The 25057-nt window shown below is 44.8% G+C and overlaps 1 protein-coding gene across 1 annotated transcript in view; it reads right to left on the bottom strand.

The window, feature by feature from the left end:
* The window catches only part of CASQ2 (calsequestrin 2), a 63902-nt gene that overhangs the window by 26255 nt on the left and 12590 nt on the right, over positions 1-25057 (bottom strand). Inside the window, exons 2-5 of the mRNA XM_082675472.1 lie at positions 15947-16031; positions 12174-12274; positions 10605-10716; positions 3547-3620 (exon numbers count right to left, since the gene is read on the bottom strand). Coding sequence (XP_082531598.1) covers positions 3547-3620; positions 10605-10716; positions 12174-12274; positions 15947-16031 — 372 coding nt within the window. The remainder of the gene's footprint in view (positions 1-3546; positions 3621-10604; positions 10717-12173; positions 12275-15946; positions 16032-25057) is intronic.

Genomic DNA, 25057 nt, shown 5'->3' with positions numbered 1-25057 from the left:
GCTTCTTTTGGACCAATATGGTTCAAAAAATGATTTTGCTTCTCACTGTTCACTCCAAGAAAAGAACAGGCCAGTGGGAGATAGCATGAGATGATTAGAACTGACATTTTTCAGGCTGTGAGGTGCTACAGAGTGGACACCATCCTTAGCCCTCTCACTCTTGCTCCATTTGCTTCAGGGAGGTTAGGCCCTTGTGTGGCTTGATGTAGGATCAAGATCCAGAGATCAGTGCTGGTCCCAAACCTGTGTACCAGGTAAAATCTCTCAGGGAGCTTTTAGAAAAGTGCATATTTCTGGGCCTGGTCGCAATGCTAGAAAAATCCAAATTTCCAAGATGGGACTCAAGAATCCTTGCTTTTAAAAGCTCCTTGGGGCATACCAATATGGACAGTGGTTGGAAACTACTGAACTCCCAAATCTACATCAGCGGCCCTGATATCTCGTCCTCTTGACAGTTCTCCAACTCATATAATACATTTAATATCATATATTTATTGGGTTGTTTACTTACTTTCTGTCTTCCCGTCTTTTCCTTTCCCGGACCTTACCCACCAATCCCATATACTGAGCTCTAAATTCTACAAGGATAGAAATCTGTTTTGCTCAACGTTGTGTCCCTGGCATCTGGAAGAGTGCCTGGCACATAACAGACACTCAATAAATGCTTGCTAAGTGAGTGAATGAATCAATAAATGAAAGATCCTTCCAGTTGAATGTCTTCCCAGCTTGTAGAGATTAGAGCTCATCACCCCATCTTATGTTCCTATATATAGATTCTTCTTCCTAGATTTCCTAATGTTTTCAGTAGCTTTACAATCTTTGCTGTCTTGAAGCAGAGACTTGCGATCTTAAGTTACTGGTGTGTCTTCTCTCGTCTTTCTCTCCTTCATGTCAACAGTGGCCAGGTCCTCTAGTCATCTCAACCTCTGCCAGTTAGTTTTTCATCTTTGGGACTGTATTAGGGCTTCCCGGGCCCTTGCCTCTCCTGACTTCAAACGTCTAGAAAGCACCTCCCCTTCCCCAGGTCCCTCTGGGATTCCCTAGGATGTGTCTCACAACCAGGTCCTTCCACCCACCTCTTCTGCTCTAGCGCCCCCTGCTGGACACCACTGAGGCTTGGACTGGGGACAGCCATGGCTTCTGGACACCACCGTTTCCCCCACCCTGCACTGATGAGTGCAAGTTCTCAAGTCCCAAAGGGCACGATCCGGTCCGCTCAGTGAAACAGCTCTTCCTTCTGTGTTCTCTATAGAGGTAGAGAGTGCAGCTCTCTCCTTATAAATGTTCTAAAATCCCACAAGTCTCTATGAACAAGGGCACTTATGACTTAGTGTCTTACAGAGTTTTTAGTGAAGAACCTTCTGAGTGTTTGATTATAGCCCGACCTCACCTTCTTCATGGTCCACAGATATGAAGCCATATGGTCGGGCCGGGAGGCACACCTAAAAACAGACACTACCCTGAACTCAGCATTGGACCAGCCTTCTAAGAACTGAGGCTTTCTTGCTTGGCCTGGCTTGCCCACCTGACTCTCTCTTTCCTCAGATGAGTCCTTACCCAGAAGCCACCTTATTCACTCCTGGCCCATCGTAACCAAACGCCAGCGATGAATTTCCTTTAGACTCCTCTGGACCTCCCCTTCTCTACTAATATCCCCTCCCAACCTCCATCCTCCTGGGCTTAGAGGACTGCCTCTTCTTAGCAATAGTACTGGCTAACATTTACTGAGTGCTTACTACGTGCCAGGCGGCAGCTAATCATTTGACACGTAGTGTTTCTCTCTCTGGAGTGCAGCAGTACAGAGCAGTTGACTTTGAAGTCAGCCTAACCTACTCACTGTGTGACCCTGAGCAAATCACAGCTCACTTCATCTCTCGGTGCCTTGGTTTCAGCTTCTGTAGGCTGAGAATCCTAATCCCTCTTGTACAGGGGTGTTGAGAGGATTAAATGAGAAAACCTGTGTAAAGCTCTTAGCACACAGCCTGACACATAAAAAGTACTTAATAAATGATAGTTATTATTCCCTTTGATACTCTTGTTCAAGCTCTCTCCCAACTCTAATCCAAACAATTAGGGTAAACTTTCCTCAAGTTTAGATTACATTACTTAGATTATAGAGCTCCCGTCTGGATTATAGGCTTGTAGAGTGGGGTCAGATCCATAGAAGTGGTTATGTCTATATATTTAATGCAATCTCTTTTCACCATACTCCTTCCCTGCTCCAGCACCTACAGGCTGCCTCTTGTTTTTCACAGAAAACTTGAACTCCTCCAAGTAGCAAGGCCCATGAGCACTGTTCTTCAATGCCTTACTCCTCAGTAGGAGTAACTTTTACCTTTTTTACTTTCAACTTTTACCACTTGGATTTGATCAGGATTTCGTTTGTCCTAGATTTATTTGTTCTAGTAGACGTTGTGATTTAGGGCTTTAGTTGGGGTACGTATGTGTAGGAGGGCGTGGATGTAAGTTTGAATGTATGTGCACTGGGGGTGTTATATATGTGTGGGTGTGAGTGTGATTGTGTGAGGAGGTATGTGTTATGCTTGTATGTTGTGTGAGTGTGTGTACTGTGTGTGGTTATATGGGTGTTGTGTATGTGTGTTCTGTGTGTGTTGTGTGGATGTGAGTATGAATGTGGGTGTGTGGGTGTGCACCCTGAATCTCAAGGGCAGATACAGAGTTTTCTGCTTAATGGTGTGGTACAGAAGAAATGGCATGAGTTTTAGGTAAAGATTGTCCTAAATTGTGATCTCAGCACTACTACTAATTCGCTGGAGACCTTGGATACTACTTAACCTTGCTAAATCGTTTTTCTCATCTGGGAAACAGGGTATTTTACTTTTCAGAGTTGTTGTGGAGTTGTTTAAAGGATTAGAAATAGTATAGATGCAATATATCAAATTGTGCCCAACACACAGAAAATACTCAATAAGTAGCCATTTTAGTAGTAACTGGAGCCAGAATGGAGTACTGCAACCTTAGTAGACCCCAGATAAATTACCCATTGATTCAAGATCCCTCTATCTCTGCTGTTCTTTGGCTTAAAAAAGAACTTGCCACATCCAGAAAATATAGATCCATTGAATTACAGACAAGCACGTCAATAGCTTCTCCTGAGGATGAAAGTAACTTTCTGATGCACCAGGGCTTCAGATGGTCAGTGCTCCTCTCCACTTCATCCCCCATCCTGACCCAGTAGAGGGGGAAGTATGCAACCCCAGGAAGGCAGAGGATGGCCCTAAACAAAAAGGAAGCAGTGACCAGTGTCCTGGCACACTCTGGGCTCACACACTTCCCATTCTTAGTGTTGAAGGTGATAAAGAGTGGTTCATCTCTCTTTATTGGATGCTTTCAGAAATACCCTTATAGAGATTCTGAATTAATCATCTTCATACTCATCTCTTATTCACTGCCATATTTACTGCCATATTTCTAACACTTCTGGAGAAAGTGTTAATGGATAGAGGATGGTTAATGTGGCCAAAAGAAAAGTGGTGGGAAGTTCAATCTTTAAAGCGGTTAAAGTGGGGTTTCATAGGTACTTACCCCTTTGTCGAAAGTAGCAAAAAATTTGATGTACGGCTGGAAATGTTCAGCTGCCTCTTCAAAAGCCTTGTAATCTAAGAGGAAGAAGATAAAACGGAGAGACATTTTCAAGATACACACTGCATCAGAAATTTCTCTTTTTAAATAACGTAGAGAAAGTGGGAAACCAATTGATTCTGATTGGATAGTTATTTAGTAGCCATTATTTAGATAGATAATTATTTGATACTATTTTAAACCCCAAGGAATTTGAACTGACTGGCATTCTATCACCCAAAAGAGGAACTCTTTATCACACTTTTCTGTGTTTTAGGAAATTGGGTGACAGAAAGGAGAAAACAGAAGAAACAAAGAGAGGACAAGGGAGAGAAAAACCAAAAGAAATTTTTTCACTCAAACTCACTGCTAGTTACGTGTGCCCGCTAAAGAGTACTGCTGTATAAGTGAGCACTGAGTAAGAAGAAAACCCACTTAGTATGCAAAGCAACTCAATCAAAAATGACATCACAGAAGAATTTTAAACTTCTTAACAGGAGTACTTCTTTGGGTAACTCCTAGTTTTTCTTTCCCTCTTTTTAAATTTTCTTTTTTCATTCTGATCTCCTGAGAGATGACTTAAAATTAACCAAGCCCAGGGACTTCCCTGGTGGTCCAGTGGTAAAGACTCCACATCGCAATGTAGGGGACACGGGTTCAATCCCTGTTCAGGGGACTAAGATCCCACATGACGCAGGGCAACTAAGCTCACTCGCCACAACTACTGAGCTCGCACACCTCAGCTAGAGACCTCATGCCCCAAACTACAGATCCCACGCACTCCGGAACCCACACACCGCAACTACAGAGCCCACATGCCCTGGAGCCTGCGTGCCACAACTAGAGAAGAGAAAACCTGCACGCCACAGCTAGAGAGACGCCCGTGTACCACAACGAAGAGCCCGAGTGACACAACAAAGATCCCGTGTACCGCAACTAAGGTACGATGCAGACAAAAAAAAAAAAAAAAATTAACCAAGCCCTTGCTTGATTCTGGCCCCAAACTTGAATCTAAACTGGTCAAGATAAGCATGAGACCACATGAGTGTGGCCATGCTGTGCCTCACTACACCTAGATAGTTATTGTTTGGTAAAGACATTCGTATTCCTGTCTGATATGTGAGGGTGATGGTAATGGTGTTGGTGTTGGTGTTGGTGGTTGTTCTGCATAAAGTCTATGATCCTGAGAGTAAATGAACGTATGATTCATTCTTAACAAGATTACCTTTTTTTCCATTTCATGGAATTTCATATCTCTTAATCATCAGAGGCATAAACTTTAGCTAGAATCCCAGGAGCAGGCAGAATTTTCTAATATTCAATGAAAAACATTTCAAGAATCATGCTGACTCAGGGGACACCAAGACGAGTAAGACAAGGACACTGATCTCAAAGGCTCACAGCCAAGGAGGGTTATGGGCCCTTAAAGAACCACAATGCAAGTGATAGCTGCTAGAATGGAGGAAAGCACAATAAACACAGGCGAGACAGGGGTTGAAAAATTTACAAGAACAGCTGTACAAACTGATACACGTTTACACAAACTCATTCCTCATAAAAGTAGTTGTGTCATCAGAAAATATATCATAGGGCTTCCCTGGTGGCGCAGTGGTTGAGAGTCCGCCTGCCGATGCAGGGGACACGGGTTCGTGCCCTGGTCCGGGAAGATCCCACATGCCGCGGAGCGGCTGGGCCCGTGAGCCATGGCTGCTGAGCCTGCGCGTCCGGAGCCTGTGCTCCACAACGGGAGAGGCCACAACGGTGAAAGGCCCGCGTACCGCAAAAAAAAAAGAAAATATATCACAAAACCTGAGAGTTGGGATAGAGGATTAGGTGGAGGGGAAGAAGATGGGTGAGAGATGTGGAGAATGAATAGAGAGACAGTGGGAGAGTATAGAAAGTGGAGTGGTTATAGCTGTACCTCTTATTTACGTCTCTCTAAGGCAGCAGTGGGCTCCATGAGAATCCTCTGTCCCCTCTTCCCAGACCCCCTCTTCCGGGTGAACCTCTCCCCACCTCCATGACCCCCTATCGTCATAGAAAGAATGGCCCTGATCTGTGTCCAGAGATCTCTCTTCTTCACTTGAGGAGCCAATCTACATCCCTTTCAAGATGAAGAAGGGTAGAGAAAGGTAATTCTCCAAGTTGGTGCTTCAAACTGCGGTTGAGCCTTTAGCCTTGCCCGAACAACAGCTGTCTTCCAGGAAACCCGGTCTAGTCTTCTGCTCTATTGATCTCATGTGATTCCCTAGATTTTTCCTGCCCTCGTGTCCTGTTTTTGTTTGTTTGTTTCCTCATTCTCCTCTGGAATGGGCTCCTGAACATCCAGTCTTCAACCTCCAGCTTATTGCAGACGTGTCTTAGCATTTTCTCACCTTTCTTGCCCATCCCTCCGGGTTTTCCGTACTGGGTATTGACCCTTTAGCTCCACATTTCCCCCAGGTTGGCATTCTTAACCATCAGCTGAGTTCCCCTAGGAAGTTCTTGTCACGCTCGCTCAACGCTAGCATCCATAGCTACACGCTCAAGCTGGAGATGGACTTTCATGCCCAACCTCCCTGGAAGATGTAGCCTCCCAGTTCTTCCAGGTCCTTTCTAATCCGGTACCAAATCTCTTAGGCAGCCTTTTCTGCTAAGCCTATTCCAGTCTACTTATGTTTTAAATCCTTCCAGTTTCTCCACTGCCTCCATTGTTCTTGTTCTACAGAAAAGCTTGGGACCGTTTGCAAAGCCAATGCCTTCTGTTCCATTAAACTTTCCTGACCAATCACCCTCAAACTACAGCAGGAGTATAGGATTCTCAACAACTGCTTCCCTGGGTGCCTTATCCACTCCTAGCTTCCCCACCCACTGACCTTGGCCTCTTTTGAAAGGCAAGAAGAAACAGACAGAGAGATGGGAATGCCAAGTAGAACATCCTGATGCTTTCAGCCAGTGTGTGATGGCCACGGGTATGTTACAAGGAGCTTGATAGACATAAATTTTTTTGGTGATAAATCTTTCTAGGTGTTTTCTACAGCCATTCAGAATTTACGGTAGTTAATATTATATTTGAAAACAATGGCTCCCTCTATAAATGTTCTGTTTCAATAACAATTATTTTGTGCCTAAGACTAGCGAGCATCACAGCTCGAGAGAGGCTGCTCCCCCGTCTTCCCCACTGGATCTTCTCGGTGTGATTGTTACTTTAGTCCAAGTTTGTTTATCATCAGTGAAGTTTTTTGGTTTGTGAGACTCTAAAGTATTTAATTTTTTTCTTTTGATTTAATTTACTGTAATGTTCATATTTTTCTACTAACACCGATGGAATGCATGATTGCTATCTGTTTATTAGGTTAGTAATCATCGTAATCAGTATTATCAACAAAATATGGCATTAGGTATTCCTAAAGAGGACAAAACTGATTTTCTTAATTTTCTGAATTATTCAATTTATCCCTTCCTTCCTACCATCCTTTCTTCCTACCTTCCTTCTTTCTTTTTTCTAATGCCTGTAAATATTAACAATTAGCCAATCTAATTCTAGATGGAGTTTTCATAATGTATTATTGTTTGTCTTTGTAAATTAAAAATATTTCTTTCAAAAATAATAATTGGACATAATATAATTAATTGATTCATTAAAGAGGACTGTAGGCCTTTGGCTTCAGAACTGATAGTGAGGCTGTAATGACAAGAAGGTGTAACGACTGTGTTGTCAAGTTCATTCTGAAAATCTTGATATTCAAGCAGTATTTATTCACAGAAATTCTTTGTTATATAAACTTCACCTATTGGTCTGAATTCCACATATAAGATTGTTATTAAACAGGTGATCCTGGTAACATCCAAATCTTGATAGCCCCTTCTCTTCTTAGCTCTAGGTGAAGAAATGGGTTCAGAAGACCTGTCTCTGCTGTTTCACACTAAAGCAGTCTAACTGTCCCAGGGGAATTTTACTAAGAGGTGAATTTTACTAAAGGCTAAGAGGTGAATTGAAAAAACTGAATTATGTTAAAAACTCTTCAAAGGATAAATTATTGGCTTCAAAACATGCCGGACCTTGCTGAGATCCTGAATGAAGTTAACTGAAAATTCCAAGGACCGTGTGAAATACACAGTGTACTGACAAAGTTTGTCAATTTAAAAGCAAAAATTTAACCTTAAAAAGGAGGTTAAAATGACTCACTAGTAATTTTATTATTTAAATCTTAAGAAAAAGTGTAAGACCAGTAGAGCGATAATTGCATATTCCTAAGGAAATGCTTCATTCTTATTTTGAAATATATAATATGAAAGAGCCGGGCTTCCCTGGTGACGCAGTGGTTGAGAGTCCGCCTGCCGATGCAGGGGACACGGGCTCGTGCCCTTGTCCGGGAAGATCCCACATGCCGCAGAGCGGCTGGGCCCGTGAGCCATGGCCGCTGAGCCTGCGCGTCCGGAGCCTGTGCTCCACAACGGGAGAAGCCACAACAGTGAGAGGCCCACGTACCGCAAAAAAAAAAAAAAAAGAGCTCAGTTGGATTTGAAGTCTATTCAAATGATCATAAGAAATATTAACACTACATTTGTCATTGAAAAGGAAAGTAATAGCTGTTAGATGGAAAGAATGCTCACATTCCTGAAGGACAATTTAGAGATTAGATTATCTAAATTCTGTTCAATGGCAAGAAAAGATGGTTCATCAATCAAAGAAAAAGCAGTGAATGTTGTCCTGTCATTTGCCACCATCTACATGTGCCAGCAAAGTCTCTGGTCAAGGGTGACTATCCAGAATTCAAAGAGATCATTTAAAACCTTGATCAGGGGCTTCCCTGGTGGCGCAGTGGTTGAGAGTCCGCCTGCTGATGCAGGGGACACGGGTTCGTGCCCCGGTCTGGGAAGATCCCACATGCCGCGGAGCGGCTGGGCCCGTGAGCCATGGCCACTGAGCCTGCGCGTCTGGAGCCTGTGCTCCGCAATGGGAGAGGCCACAACAGTGAGAGGCCCGCATACCGCAAAAAAAAAAAAAAAAAAAAAAAACACCTTGATCAGGAACGGTATGTTGCTATTTCAAGCATAAAACCTAATTTCAAAAGCTGTATTCTTAGAAACAAGCACAAGATTTTCATTCAAAATCTAAAAATATTTTACTTGGAAGTTTTATACAATGTAATATTTGATATCTTTCCTATTATTTTGTATATTATTATATTAAGAAGGTAAATTTTTTTTTTTTTGCTAAGCCCAAGTAAATCTCTTCCAGTTTACCACTATGTGTCTTACAAACATGGTCACATTTCATGTGTGCCATGACCCGACAAAGCTGTGAAGTCTTGAAAGTGCAGCCCAGTAGTTCAGTGTATGAGCATTAAAGTCAGATGTCTGGGGTGTAAACCTTGGCTTTACCATTTATTTGCTAGCTGTGTGATACTGGGTGAGTTCACTCAACCCTTCTGTTCCTTCATTTCCTCATCATTAAAATGCTGATAATGATGGTAACTGCCTTACAGGCTAGTTGTGAGAATGAAACTAAGGCGTCTACAGAAAGCTCCTTGCATGGGCCCTGGCATAGGATATATGTTAGTTAAATGGAGCTATTATTGTTATTCATTTAGGGTGGGGGAAGGTATAAACTGGAAGATGTGTTTTGTTTTGTTTTTTGCCACACTGTGCGGCCTGTGGGATCTTAGTTCCCACACCAGGGATCGAATCCTGGCCCTCGGCAGTGAGAGCGCAGAGTTCTAATCACTGAACCACCAGGGAATTCCCTGGAAGATGTGTTTCTTATCCCAATCTTGGCCTCGTCTCCCTCCCTATACGCTATCCTGAGCTTAATGGAGGAAGAGAGAGAAACAGAAGGATGGAAATGGATAGAAACAATTGAGGGGGTCGGGGAAGGCAGAAAAAGATTAAGGGAAATAGAAGGAAGTGAAATAAAGAGGAGAAGGTAGAAGGGGTCAGGAGAAGCACCCCGGAGTAGTCAGCATCTATATAGGAATGTGAACATTGAAATAAAGTCACCTAAAGAACTTGGTTGAAACTCCCTGGCTAGGCTCCTTCCCACAAACACACCCTTAAGGAGGGTGAATAGAGGCTTTTATGTAGTAAGTGAGAAGACAGCCGGGTCATGAGAGAGAGAAAATAGGTGGGTTGTTGATGAGATGACTAAGAATGCCAGTTGGCCGATGGGGTACAGAAACGGCTTTACAAATAATTTCAAAATATTTTGAAGTTTCCAGAAATAGTCACGAGCAGCCCTTATTTGCACCTCCCACACGTACGAATGCTACCAGATTCTCTTTCATAGTTATGCCCACTCCTTCTAACACTGTCCCTCTCTCCAAGGCTCAGACACCAGAAAAAGCCTTAAGTCATATAGGGCCCTTGCTGCCAAAGCAGTTTAAAAAAGTGTCCTCAGGTAGTTGGCCTTCCTGGTTCCTTCTCTTCCTGACTCTTCCTGACTCCCACTCGCTACGCCGATCACCCCTGTGTGGGTTGTGGCGATGTCTGATATGTTCCTCTGCCCACCCCAAAGCTGGCCACAAAGCTTTCCAAGGGAGTGTACCAAAGGGCGTGGCTGTGCCGTTGCAGGCAGCCTTGGTGGTCAAGGGGGGCTGGCCAGCAGTCTTCCACATTGTGCTGTAGCTCCCAAGCCCATCCCTACCCAGATTTTCCTCTAATGCTGTCCAAGTAACTGAGAAGCTCTCCAACTGCTGACCACAGGAGCTGCCGATGTCAGAGAGACAACCCACTCTCTGCCCCATCTGGGGTTGGTGGGCAGGTGGAAAAGGCGGAGGAAGGGCTTTTCTCTCTTCTGTCAAATACTCGGCCCCCTTCAAGGTCAGCAAACAAGACCCAACCTTAATGTTCTTTCAGCTCCCCTGCCTGTTTTGCATAATTTCTGCTCATTTGTCCCATTCCATAGGGTGCAAGGAAGATTCTCCCTCTATGCTACCTAGCACGTGATGTGCTAATGGCTCATCTTCTTTCTGGATAATCTAACACACCTTGTTGGGAAAAGAGCCTTTAGAGTGACAGGCTGGGGCTGACAGACAACTTACACTCTGAGTCCTCACTCTTGAAAAAGCCGATGAGTTTGATATGGTCCTCAATGCGCTCAAAGGCTTGGACTTCCAGTTTGCTGTTGATGATCTCCACGGGGTCTTCAATGAGCTGGAATGCCACACACACGACACAAAAGCTGTTCAAATAAGAGAACTTTTCCCTCCCCAGAGGGGAAATCAGGAACATGTATAGAGGGCTTTGGAGGGAAGTTGTGGACTAGGTCCTGGTGCTTCAATGGCCACCCCACCTTCCCCCGTGAGCACAGTTCTCTTCTTAGAGGAACTGACCTTACCTCAAGGGGTAGGCTGATCGGTCTGGGGGCAACTCCATTTCTCTTGCCGGTTATTGATTCAGGAATGGCATGTGACCCAATCCTGGCCAATGAATCTCCAGGGTAGATAAGCCTGAAGGCCTGGGGAAAGTTCTACTATCCTTTTAAGAGAGCAACGGGAGGCCGGATTTCCCTCCCCCCCTCAGTGGATATGAATGAGGAAATGTGATATATCAGCTCCTGCTTCTGGCGATCTTATAACCAACTTGAGAACAGTCAGCCTGAGGACAAAGCCAACACGCCGAAAAGAGCATTATCTGTGATTTACAGAGAAAAACGGAGCTGCAGCCCTGACTCATCAAGCCTAAAATGTGCCCTCGTCCTGGTCTTCCATTTGTGTGGGTCAATGACGCTGCTTCTTCTTTAAGGTACTTGCATCTAAAAGCCCCCTCCTGGTTGACAGAGCCAGAGCAGGGCCATGGGGCCCACAGTTATCCTGTTGCCTCCCTCAGCTTTTTTGAGGGCTTATAGGTATGGGTTAGCGAGAGGGCCAAGCAGAGCCTATGCGCACTTTTTTGTAGGAAGTAACCTCCAACTTACTTCCGACCCTCTCTCTGGGTTTCTGAGGCAGTGGGGAAAAGGCAATAGGCCACTGTATTCCAGCTGGTAGATAAGGAACCACCATTATGGGTGTTCTATATCTGCACAGGCACCTGTGTTCAAAAGAACTTGACTTCACAGCTGTTATTGAAAGTGTGAGTTTATCTATGGAAGAATATTTTTATAATGTTTGTTGCTCTGTTTGCCTGAGCACGTGGACCCCAGGGTGTTGGACCTCCATGGCTGAGAGGGAGTGTGATATTGGGTGTCTCATTAGCCCTGCCTCTTTTCATCCTGCCTGAGGGGTCACTCAGCAGACTGTTACCCCTTTCCCTACCCCATCTTCCAGGGACTATCCAACTCTCTCTCCTACACTTTTCTTCAGAAGCCCTGGAACAAAGCCAAGGGGATTCTGGGGATGTTTGTGTATAATTGCTAAGAGAATTAACATCTTACTACTACACAGTCCCAATTTGTGACCCTAAAAAATAGTTTCTGAGGTGATGGAAGGGCCAGCTTCCCAGTAGACGTATTGCCGTGATATAGACATGCTTTAGTTTTTTGTGAAGCTTGAGATATCTTTCTTAGACCAGGTCAGTTTATTCACCTTCTCTGTTCTTACTTTGGGCTTTTACTTCCCCCTGTATTTGAACCCAAACAGCGCCATGCAGGGTCACTGTGCATAAATGCTTACGTCCAAGAGAAACTCCACCAAGACATCAGCTGCAAACTCGCCATCAAACTCAATTGTGCGATCACCCTTAAGAACATACAGACTTCCTTCTTCATCAAAACCTGAAAAAGAAACAAAGAGTTCCCCAAATAAAGTCATTCCAATGTAGGAAGAGCCATCCTATTGGCCACGGTCTGGCTCAGGGTCCCTGGGTGACATGGGGTCAGGCTCAGTGGAACTAGCATGAACCCTAGGATCAGTTCCCTTGCAGCCACACCTCTGAAGGGCTCCCAGAGTGGAAACTCAAAATGAACTAGTCAAGAACCAAAAATCTAATCTCCACTCCACCACTGTTTTAATTTTCCAAAAGTATTGCTGACCCCATTCTTCTTATCAAAAAGTTTTCATGCCCACTGCCTACCTGGCTTTTTAGCCTGACATTCAAGCCCTTCCACAACCTAGTGCCAGCCCTATCCTTTATATCCTCCCTTGGGTGGACCCGTGCTCCCTTGAGAACTGCACTCCTCATCCCTGTGCAACTCCCTTGGCTTTTTGTCCAAGAGCTTCTGTGAAAGGGAACATGAAGGAAAAATCACAGCACATGATTCTCTGCACAGATGTTCTCCTTGGGCCTAGAGTGACCTTCACCACCACCACCACCCCCTTGCCCATCTCGGTCAACTCCTTTGGGTCTCAGCTTACGACCCATTTTTCCAGAGAAGGCCGCTCCAATCTCCCTTGCCATTATAGATCTGCTCTCAGCTCCATTTAGAGGTATTCGCTATAACAGCGAGCCCTCTATAAGGGTAGGGCTGCTGTCCTCTTGGGATCCCAGCGCCTTGAATGGAGTCTGGACACACTGGGCTCCCCATAAATGTTTGCAGCCAGAATGAACAGCTTGCTTTTCTATTGTAACTGAATTCTGCACATCTTTTCCCAGTCTGCTGATAACGCTGCAAGGGCAGGTTCTGCATCTTCTTTCCTGCCCTCCATCACTCTCAGCGTAATGCTGTGTACTTTCACAGATGCTTGCTGGAGAACTGCATTTCCCCCCGGGGATGCTAAATAGCTGAGGCTGGCCTTAAGTCCAATGGCATGGCATCCTTAATTCCTTAGATTAATTGCTTTCAAACTCTCGGATTAGCTGAAGGATGCCTTCTCCAGATGAACTCTTCTGCAGAACCTCTAGGAAAGGGAGGCTGCCCACCGTGTCCCAGGGCACTTCTGAAGAACCCGTGGCACACCATGGAGCACCGTCTGTAAACCTAAAGGAGCAATGGGCCAGGTATCCCTGAAGCAGGCAGTGACTGATCACAAAGGGTGCCATGGGGAACCTCAGCCAGTGTCCCGCTGTTAGATTTTTCTCTGAGTGAAACCAGTTAGGAGGTTGTTGCACCAGTCCAGAGACCAAACTCAGGCACATGGAAATGGGGATGGAGATCACGGAGCAGGTTCACAAAATACAACTGTCCTGTAAACTCCGAGGATCGAATAGTCAGAAAGAACCCGCCCCATTTCATTTAGAGGTTCATTTAGACATTTAAACCCCCATCACATCCTCCATGGGGAGGATATCCACCAGTCCATTCTTATGAATATTTACCCAGCTTGTCCTCTGTGAATTTTTAGATTTCTGGAACACCAGCGTTTTCCTCTAACTAAATTTACTGGAAATTCTCCCAAATTCAACTTCTCATTAAAACAGTGGGAAGGGAGGGCTTCCCTGGTGGCACAGTGCTTGAGAGTCCGCCTGCCGATGCAGGGGACACGGGTTCGTGCCCCGGTCCGGGAAGATCTCACATGCCGCGGAGCGGCTGGGCCTGTGAGCCATGGCCACTGAGTCTGCGCGTCCGGAGCCTGTGCTCCGCAACGGGAGAGGCCACAGCAGTGAGAGGCCCGCGTACCGCAAAAAAAAAAAAAAAAAAAACAGTGGGAAGGGAGAAGACTAGGGTATCAAGAGGCGCTGGACAGCTCATCAACTTGCTTTTGACTAGGGAAAGAGTTGAACATGCTTTGTTCCCCTGCTCAAGGGAAAAAACTTCTTAATTTATCTCCAGGGAAAGAGATACCCCAGGCATTCTTAATAATTCATTATTATTTTATAGTCATGAGTTCTTCCTTGTAGCTAACCCTAAATATTGTTTCTTTTTTTTAAATATTGTTTCTTACAATTTAAATCTTTCTTTAAAAAAGCTATTCTTGAACATAAAATAGAAAACAGTTGTTTGAAATTCTCTAAGATAATGCACTTTCGTGTGCCTGAAGGTATTTACTGAACCACCACTAATCTTTTTTTTTTTTTTTTTTTTTTTTTTTTTTCGGTACGCGGGCCTCTCACTGTTGTGGCCTCTCCCGTTGCGGAGCACAGGCTCCGGACGCGCAGGCTCAGCAGCCATGGCTCACGGACCCAGCCGCTCCGCGGCATGTTGGATCTTCCCAGACCGGGGCACGAACCCGTGTCCCCTGCATCGGCAGGCGGACTCTCAACCACTGCGCCACCAGGGAAGCCCGACCACTAATCTTTTTTATCCTGTGCTTACTACTCCAAATCCAATTAACCTTTCTTCAAAGGTCCTGTTTTATAACCTCCTGCTCTCTTTTAATAGCCATCCTTCACTGGTCATGCAGAAAAAGTGAAATGGGCAATACACATCTGGGGGTGTTTCAACCCAGCGGAGTAACCTATATTCTCTCTCCTTGGGATTAGAGGTGTAAGAATCTTGAAGTGCACTTGCACTTAACCATGACATATTGACACAAGAGATTACAACTTGCACTGTGCAGTCGCTTGCTTAACCATACCTCATCTAAATCCTCCCTTTCATCCTTGGTGACAATGCCCAGCTGGGCTTTGGACTTAAATTTAGAAACCACTGGGACCCTAGAGTCACTACTATTAATGACATTCTTTGTTGGCTGCTTCAGCCAAGAGGTCAGGAAATAATAGGTGTTGGAAAAAGAGATTTGATCTCCCTCAAAGAGATCACCATGTCAGGGAGATAGAGAGGTTAGGCTTTTTTTTTTTAATTGACGTATATTTGATTTACAATGTTGTGTTAGTTTCATATGTACAGCAAAGTGACTCAGTTATACATGCATATATATTTGGTTTTTTTAGACTCTTTTCCCATATAGGTTATTACAGAATATTGAGTATAGTTCCCTGTGCTATACAGTAGGTCCTTGTTGTTTATCTATTTTATTTATAGTAGTGTGTATATGTTACTTCCAAATTCCTAACTTATATTTCCCAACGCCATCGAGAAGCTAGCCTTTTAACATGATCTAGAAGCTGGAAATAAAGGTTTGAATCTTTTTTTTTTTTTTGCGGTACGCGGGCCTCTCACTGCTGTAGCCTCTCCCATTGAGGAGCACAGGCTCCAGACGCGCAGGCTCAGCAGCCATGGCTCGCGGGCCCAGCCGCTCCGCGGCATGTGGGATCCTCCCGGACCGGGGCACGAACCCGTGTCCCCTGCATCGGCAGGCAGACTCTCAAGCACTCCGCCACCAGGGAAGCCCAAGGTTTGAATCTTTAGTGTCCATTTCTCCAGGAAGAAACCCTCTTCCTTGTACTGATACAAAGATATATTAGATGACTAATGTGAAATTATTTAATTCAGACCTGTATTTACTTTTGTGAGACTCTTCCCCAAACCAAGACTAAGGTATGCAGGATCTTTTTAAATCTATTCAAAAATAGTCTAGTTATCATGCAAGAAAAAATGACCGTACTTTTTTTTTTTGCAAGACACATTTGTTTCTTCATGATATATCTCAAAGAAAATCACACTTACCCAGTTTCTTGGCAAGCTTGGCTTCTTTCTTGGCATCCACCATCACAAAGCCTATATCTTTATGTTCCAGGACTTGGGCCACAAGCTGAAGGGAGAGACAAGTGGGAGAGTAAGTGAATCAAGATCAGAAAGACTGTAGAAAATACCACGGGATACTATGTTGATATGTTGACAAGAGGATTTTCCTCCATACTTCCTGTTACTCTGTGACCAGTTCAAGCAGCAATGTAGGGGTTCTATGCTTATGCCCTCAGGAGAAGGATGATTCAGTAGAATTCTGAGAAGGAAGGAGAGAAAAGTGTAAGGACCAGATCTAAGGTATAAGATTTGGAAGACCTTGTCGCACACCCTTCTCTGCCCTCAGGGTAGATAACATTTGAATTGGGAGACAGCAGGATCAGAAAGGAAGCAAAAAGTACTAGATACCCACAGATACCTAACATGGGGCCTGGAGCCCATCGCAGCTACCAAATGAACCTTGGGTTCGGTGGGGTCTCAAAAGATGCCGGATAGGCTGAGGGACCTTAGGACAAAGGAGACCTGTGACCCCAGTACCCAAGATAATCCTCAAGTCCCTCCACCCCGTGGGCTTGAGGAGTAAGAATGCCCATTGAGTGTATCTGGTAAAAAGACCAGAGACAGCCTCTGAAGTTTTCCTGCTTCCAGTTGAGAAGAAGAACTATCAGAGTACCTGGGTGGAAGTATAGCCCCGAAGGTGAAGAGGATACAACAGTGTCAGGTGGACAGATGGCTGTAAACTACTCTGGGTGGACACCAGCCTAGATGATGACACCAAGCACAAGACTGACATCGTGTTAAGCTCCCTGAAACTTAGATATAAGGAAGTAGGGAGACCCTCAGTTGCCTGAGATCTAATTCCTGCCATCTGGCTGAATGGAAGCTTAAAATAGAATAGAGTGGAGAAGCTACCAAAAAGATCATGTAATACTAATATTACATTTCTTTATTTACAATTAAAAAAAAAAATTGTAGATTAACATGCAGTTGTAAGAAATAATACAGAGAGATCCCTCATACATTTTACCCAGTTTGCTCCAAAGTAACGTCTTGGAAAACTATAATACAATATCAAAACTGCATATTGGCATTTATATAGTAAAGATGCAGAACGTAACCAAGAGGATCCCTCATGTTGTCCTTTTATAGTCACATCCACTTGCTTCCACCTTCATCCCTTCCCTAACCCTTGGCAACCACACCTTCATCTCTTCCCTCACCTTTGGCAACCACTAATCTGTTCCCCATTTCTTTTCATTTCAAGAATGTTATATAAGTTGAATCATATAATATGTAACCTTTTGTGTTGGTCTTTTTTTACTCATCATATTGCTTTGGAGATTCATCCAGATTCTTGTGTATATTAATAGATCATTCTTTTGTATTACTGAGCAGTATTTCCGTGGTACGGAGGTACCACAGTTTCTTCAATTATTCACCCATTGGAGGACATCTGGGCTGTTTCAAGCTTTTGGCTATTATGAATAAAGCTGCTATAAACATTCATGTACAGTTTTTTGTGTGAAGGTTAGTCTTAATTTCTTTATGATAAATACTCAGGAGTGAAATTGCTGGGTTGTATCATAATTGCATAGTTTTTAAAGAAACTGCTGATTGTTTTCCTGAGTAGCTGTACCACTTTACGTTCCCAACAGCCATGTAGTGATGAGAGATCCAGTTTTTCTGCATCCTTACCAACATTTGGTATTGTCAGTAATTTTTATTTTAGCTGTTCTAATAGATGTGTGGTGATATCTCGTTACAGTTTTAATGCATTTCGCTAATGGCTAATGATGATGAACTTATTTGCCATCAGTAAACTGTCTTCCATGAAAAACCTGTTCGCGTCTCTTGTCTATTTTCCAAATAGATTACTTTTGGTAGTTGAGTTTTGAGAGCTTTTTAAATATTAGTCCTTTGTTGGATATGTGGTTTACAAATATTTTCTCCCACTCTGTAGCTTATCTTTTCACCCTCCTAATAGGGTCTTTCACAGAACAAAAGTTTTTAATTTTGATGAAGTCATATTTATCAGTTTTTCCATTTACGGATTGTGCTTTTGGTGTTAAGTCTAAGAACTCTTTGCCTAATCCCGTATCCTGAAATTTTTTTCTAATTTTTTCCTAAAAGTTTTAGAGTTTTTTGTTTGTTTGTTTGTTTTGTTTTGTTTTGTTTCCCATGGCTTTCAGGATCTTAGTTCCCTGACCAGGGATTGAACCTGGGCCATGACAGTGAAAGTGCTGAGTCCTAACCACTAGCCTTCCAGGGAACTCCCTAAAAGTTTTAGAGTTTTAAGTTCCTCTAAGGCTAAGGATATTGGGCGGAAGCGCAGACAGCTGCTCTGTGGAGTGCCTCTGGTGATGGCGGGGGTGGGGGGGGTGGACACGACACAGATAACAAATGACACCCGCACCCCTCAGGCGGTTTTCTCTTCTTTCTTAGATTTTGACTGAGACTAGGAAAGGCTCAGGATGAAAGGCATCATCAGTGTTTAGATTATGACTCATCTTGAGCGTCCCTGTAATGCTTCAACAGGTCTTTCTGCGAAGTCGCTTGGCTTTAGTCTATTGCATTCAATTTATTAGACAAGGTTATTTTTGAATGAGTTTTCTGGTTTTCAGTGTAAGCCACTCTGTCCTAGTTAGTGCTATCAAAACCTTAACTTAAATGCTCCCTCTCTATCATTAAAAATTAATGATGATGAGACCTGATGGCTTTGTGATATTAGTAAGTTTCCCAACTCCTAAAGCATGAGCCTCTAACAGTGGTTCTTAAACTTCTGTGTGCATAAGAATCACCTGGAGCACTGGTTAAAATGGGGCTTCCCGGGCTTCAGCACCGGAAAGTAGAGAATAGAGCTGGGGTGGAGCTCAAGTGTCTACATTTTCATAAACCACACTACCAAGCCCCATGATTCCGACGCAGCAGGTCCCGTACCACACTCCGGAAAACTGCTATAAATGCTGGTCAGTTCATCCAAAAGTGCTTGGCATAATATTTTCCAGCTGTGACCCACGGGCCATGCTTAGCCCTGTTGGCCACTTCACCTTAAGTGTAGGAGAGAAATATTAATAATAGTAAGAATATTAGAGATTAACTGAGAATTAAACAGAGAATTTAACTCTGACCTCTCCTAGACATACATCACCACATTTTATTGGTTTCTTAGGTAGATGCCAATGTGTGCCTTTCCTAGGCTTGTAAAGCATGCCCTTCTCATTACCTTATTGGTATTTATATGTGACATTTGAAGATTTATGAGTGGAAGGTGCTAGCTCAGGCAAACTCAGTTCTGTTTTTCGGCTTTTCTGTTTAAGCACAGCCAATTATCATCCTAGGCATGGATGGATAGACAGAGCTGGCAGTCACAGATGGCCCAGGGACCTGTGCTAGCTGACACCTGCCCACCTTCTCCTTGGTACCCTTACACACAATCCCTGCGGCGTCCTGTCACTCTCGCCTCCCACGGCGATTAGGCCCAAAGCCTGCCCACTTGAGCTCTGTCATCACTTCCATCAGCCCTAGCAAGCACCCTTCTTGGGCCTAGGTCAAGGGTGGCCAGGGCTGGCAGCCACCCAAGAGAGAGCAGTGAGATGGATGGGGGAGAAGGGCTGTGGCGAAAGACTGGGAACTTCTGGGCTGACTCCTAACATGACCATTCTCTCCAGGATCAAGAACCCCTGCTGGGCTGATGGGGCTGGCCAGACACTGTCTGCCTCTCCCCCTTGGCTTCATCTCCACCTTTGCTCTGGTCCTAGATCTCCAGCTCATAGTTTCCATTCTCTTGCACCACAATCCCACCGGGCTCACTCCAGTTGCTGCCAGCCTGGCCTTGGATGCAAAGCCCAGCTCCAGACTCATCTTTGAGTCCAGCCTCGTTTTTGTGAATTCCAATAGCCCATTACAGGGACACAGCACTCTGGCTCTTATTCTGCAATCACTAGGGTTCTGTATTGGGCATCTTCCCTCCCTAAGGAGAAAAAGCCCATTTTGTGCTTCTTTTGTATCTCATATCGTTCCTTAGAGACACTCAGCATACTTTGGATGAATGAATGGACTGGCCCAAGTACTTCAAAAGTTTAAGAGTCTTTTGAGCCAAAGGGCGAAGAGGAAATTGTTACCAATTACAGTGATTAAAATTTACAACCATGAGGAGGAGAAAAGATAGAGTCAATATGTTTCCTAAATTCCCAGAAAACTGGAATACTCTTTTCAGATCGGACTCCAGTTTTCTCCTGTTGACTTATAATCTTTCCCCTGCTGGTTTTGTCTGTTTGGTTGGTTGGTTGGTTGGTTGGTTACTTCTCGGATGGTCTTGCCTCTTGTCCATCCTAGAGAATGGGGTTGTCTCATCAGTTGGTACATGCAGCCGCTGGGCATTGGTGCAGTGCTCATTCTTTCCAAGAACATTAGGATTTGCTTTGACCATTGCTGATTCCTTTGAGTACAAAAATAACTTTATATAAAAAAGTTATATTAAATAATATGCATAACTCAGTAGTAAAAATGTGGATAGTCATAGTGTGTCCTTTCTCTTTTTTTTAATAAATTTATTTATTTATTTATTATTTTTTGGCTGTGTTGGGTCTTCTTTGTTGTGCATGGGCTTTCTCTAGTTGCAGCGAGCAGGGACTACTCTTTGCTGCGGCTCACAGGCTTCTCATTGTGGTGGCTTCTCTTGTTGTGGAGCACGGGCTCTAGGCATGCGGGCTTCAGTAGTTGTGGCTCGCGGGCTGTAGAGTGCAGGCTCAGTAGTTGTGGCACCCGGGCTTAGCTGCTCCGCGGCATGTGGGATCTTCCGGGACCAGGGCTCGAACCCGTGTCCCCTGCATTGGCAGGTGGATTCTCAACCACTGTACCACCAAGGAAGCCCCCTGTCCTTTCTCTTTTTAAATTTTGCATTGTATAGGTATTTATTGTACCATTGTTACCTCTGTAATGATGTGGTAGAAATAGATCTCAGCTTTAAATGAATAAATGACCCAGGAATCCTAGTGGTTAAGAGTACACAGCTTGGCATCAGAGACCTGGATTCCTGACTTGGTCATAAGTGCTCACTCTTCTGTAAAATATGGACAATACCAATATCTATTTCATAAGGCTGTTTTGAAGAAGATTAAACGAGATAATGTGTAAAGTTCTTGACACAGTTTTTGGCATGCAGTAAGTGCTTAATAAGTGTTATATTTTCTTCTTACTATTCTGACAGCTGGATAGGGTTCTGAACCTTGTACTAATTCAGAAATACCAAAGCCTAACATATTGGGATGGAAAAAGAACAATAATTATTAATTGAGGACCTACCGTGATCAAGGTTCCATGCTAAACAAAAGTGTAAGACACATTCCAGAGTCAAGGACCTTGTGATTTCATTAGGGAGGAAGCTAATGAAAAATTAGCTGGTAAGTGTTAAAGGACTAGGACAGAAAATAAGGGCTATGGAGACAGAGCAAGAGAGCTCGTGGGCAGGGAGGTCAAATCCTACAGAGCTTCATAAGCTATGATAAGGAGTATAGATTTAATTTCTATGCACTCAAGATGAAATCCAAAATCCCTAACATAGCCAGCAATGCCCTGCACGGTTTGGCCTGCCTGCCTCTCCAGCCTCATTTGGGGCCACTCTGCCTCTTACTTAACACACTCGTCTTCGGCTGCTCAAAACAGCAAATTCTTTCCTGAATCAGGAGGTCTTTGCACAGGATCACCTCGTTCAGCTCCCATGTCCTAGACCAAGACATGGGCCGCAGCTGCCCACAGGGATGCCTGGTTGTATTCACACAAAGACACTCAACATGCTCTGCTTCTGTGCATGCCCTTCCCTCTTCCTAAAAGATCTTTCCCTCCACTCTTTGCCAACTCCTATTTCTCCTTGAAGTCTGCACATAATGTCAGTTGCTCAAAAGGCGTTTCCTGACTCCCAGTCTGAATTGGGTGCCCTTTCTACACTTGTCCATAGTGCCCTGTGCTTCCCCTTCACAGCCCTTTCTCAGTTTGTAAGTACACGTGCACTTATACGATCATTTGTCTATCAACTGTCCACATGCGAGCCTGTAAGCTCCATGTCCCTGTCTGCTTTTCTCCATATACTATCTCCAGCACCCAGTACAGTACCTGAGCAGAGGAGAGCTCACAAATATTAGTTTATTAAATAAATGAATGGAAGAAAGAGGAGAGACCAGCTAGACCTTGAAACAGGAGGAGTGTCTGGATAAGCGGAGGAGAGCAGCAAAGACATCCAAGGAAGAAAAAGCAGCAGAAATAGGTGAAGGTTTGGAGGGGCAGATGCACAGTGTGAGTGTAAGAGAAGAGGCTTCTGTCCTCGAGCAGAGGGCTTCTCAGGGGAGCTGAAAGGCGTCGTGTATTTAAGCCATGTTAGAAAAAGGGCACATAGGACTTGGAATATGAGGACTAGCGGTTCCGATCTGGGAGATGTTTGAGTAGAAGAACACTATGGCTAATTTGAGTTCGGAGAGGGTTGATCTAAGGGCGTAGACCAGACAGATAGAAAGGAGAGTAGAATCGCAGGCGACCGGTTGGGAGACTGAGGGGGAGAAGACTGGTCTCCAGCTAAGGCAGCCCATGCAGTAACTTGTGAGGTAATGTTAGAGGTTGAGAATCATTCAGACCTGGTAACTATTTCATGACTTTGGAGAAGCTGCGGGGAACCAAGGAGAGAAGGAGGCAAGATGGTTCCAGGGTCTCCAGCCAGGGAACAGAGTGAAGGGCAAACAGAGATGTCAGGAGGGCATGCCAGGACCACGAGCCAGCTTCTCAGCTTGGATTTAGATGCAATGAGTTGACGGGCATGGAAATCCAGCCAAGAGCTGGAGGTACCAACCTGGAGCTTGGGGGAGAGCTCCTGAAGGCACTGTGCAAGTGAGGGGTGAAGGAGTGAGGAGAGTGTACGAGAAAACCACAGGTCCAGGACTGGCCGCCTTGTAGGAGGTGAGAGAAGGAGGCTGTGTGGAGGCCGAGAGGTCTGTGGGAGAAGTAGGAGACCAAGAAACACAGTCTCGTGACTCCGAAGTCATGAGAAGCTTGAGAAAGAGCAGGTGGTCAGATCAAGTGTTGCAGGGAGTCACAGAGATGGGACCACTGTGAGGTCTCTCCTTTCAGGATAGTAAGACATGGGTGACCTTTAGCGAGGAGCTGGGACAGAAGCCAAAGCAGTGAGAGTGTGGCCGACGAGTGGGTGGCAAGGACACATTAGAGCAGATGTGGATCACTTGGTCAAAAAGTTTGCCACGAAGGGAAGGGGATACTAACAGAGCAGCGCCAGGGGACACGTTCCCTTTGGCCTCAGAGGACAGGACATGCAAGATGCCCTCTCTGTCTATGTGTGTCCCTCCAAGTCCAGTCCCTTTGTGGGACATCTCAGCCCTAAACCAAGGACGGACAGGAAGAAAGATACATTTGTACCACTTCCCAAGAATGGTCTTCCTGGAGGAGAAAGACTGATTTGTTTCATGGTCAGAGGAAGCTGGGGAGGCATGCGGTAGCAGAGACGAAGGAGTGTTTACTTATTAAAGGGAGCTGAGGGGGGGGTTACTTTCTGCAGGGCCAAGAATCTGAAAAAAATCAAGGGCTGAGAAATTTGGGGGAAAATGTCACAGATCTTTGCTCCAAGTGAATGTCCCTCAGGCCAGTCATTAAAAATACCCTGGCTGCAACCCTGGTCTTTCCACGTAAGCCAAGAGCCAAACAGCTCTTTTCACCCACTGTCCCTGATACCATCTGGCCACACGTCAAGCAATTCAACTACTGTTTGTGTCCTCCCCTGAAACCGGAGAGCTGACGTTCATCTCTCGTAATCTGTCACTTTCCACTGCCCTCAGATGAGGCCCAGGCTATGTATAGCTGGGGGTTGGCACATGATGTGTCCATGCTAGAGGCAGGCAAGGGAATGGAACAGCTATTTTATGAGATTCAAGTGAACATTGGGGCCTCTTGGGGCTGGACTGGGAGGCTTCTAAAAGAGCCTTGAGGGAAAGGGAGGCTGTTGACTGTTTTTATTAGCACTTTGGGGCTATCGCCTTGGTCAAGGCCAAGGAAAAGACCCAGAGGTCATTGCTATGTGTTCTTTCCACTCCACCACATTGAGAAGCAGTATAACAACAACAATAAAAATAGCGTCTATTGAGTGCTTGCTACATGCCAGATACTGCTCCAACACCTTACATGAATTATCTTATCGAATCTTCACAAAACCCACATGAAGTAGAAGTTTGAGATGAGGAAATAGAGGCACAGAGAGGTTAACCAACTTGCCTGGGCACACAGCCACACAGCGTTTAAGTGACACAACTGGGATTCCAACCCTGACACTCTGGCTCCAGGGCCCAAGCTTTCATCCATTACATTACATTCCCTTCATCTGGGCCTCAGAGGGACCTGGGCCCGAATCCTGGCTCTGCCACTTATCAGGTATGAGATTCTGGGCAGGTCACAACTTCTCTGATTTCAATTTTCTAATCTGAAAATGCGAGATCTAATTCTTGCAGGAGTAACATGTATGCAAGAGCTTATGAATGCTTGTTCCCTAGAAATTCACTATAGGGCAACCGCATTACCCAAGCCGGTGGTTCTTGAATCTGAGCCCGCGTCAGCATTACCTGGAGGGAAGCCTTGTAAAAACCCAGATTGCTGGGTCCAACCCAGAATTCCTAATTCGGCAGGCCTGGGATGGGACCTACAAGTGTGCATGTCTGACTAGGTCTCAGGAGATGCTCATGCTGTGGGTCCTGGGTCCACACCCTGAGAACCACCGCCTTACAACTGTCTCTAACATATAAACACGATCTCCCTGGGTAGCATTTTGTAATGTCCAAAATGACTGACTGAGGGAGGCTGTTCCTGGAGTCCAGGGTTTTTTTTTGTTTTCTGTTTTTCATACTAAAAATATTATTGCAATGGGATTTGCGGGGGGAAATGGATTTGACTGACATGGGGGTGAGGCCATGCCCTTTTCCAATTTTTTCTCAGCAGAGTTCTGTTCCCGAGAGCCTGTGAAAATGCAGTCTGGTAGCCCAAATGCCGACACCCCTTGGTAACCCCCTTCCTGGGAAGAGTCCCACACATTATCCACCGCGTTCC

Source organism: Grampus griseus, assembly GCF_964374135.1.
Source record: "Grampus griseus genome assembly, chromosome: 1".
Classification (NCBI taxonomy): domain Eukaryota; kingdom Metazoa; phylum Chordata; class Mammalia; order Artiodactyla; family Delphinidae; genus Grampus; species Grampus griseus.
Note: the sequence above shows the minus strand (reverse complement) of the source record. Positions and strands in the feature narration are given on the sequence as shown.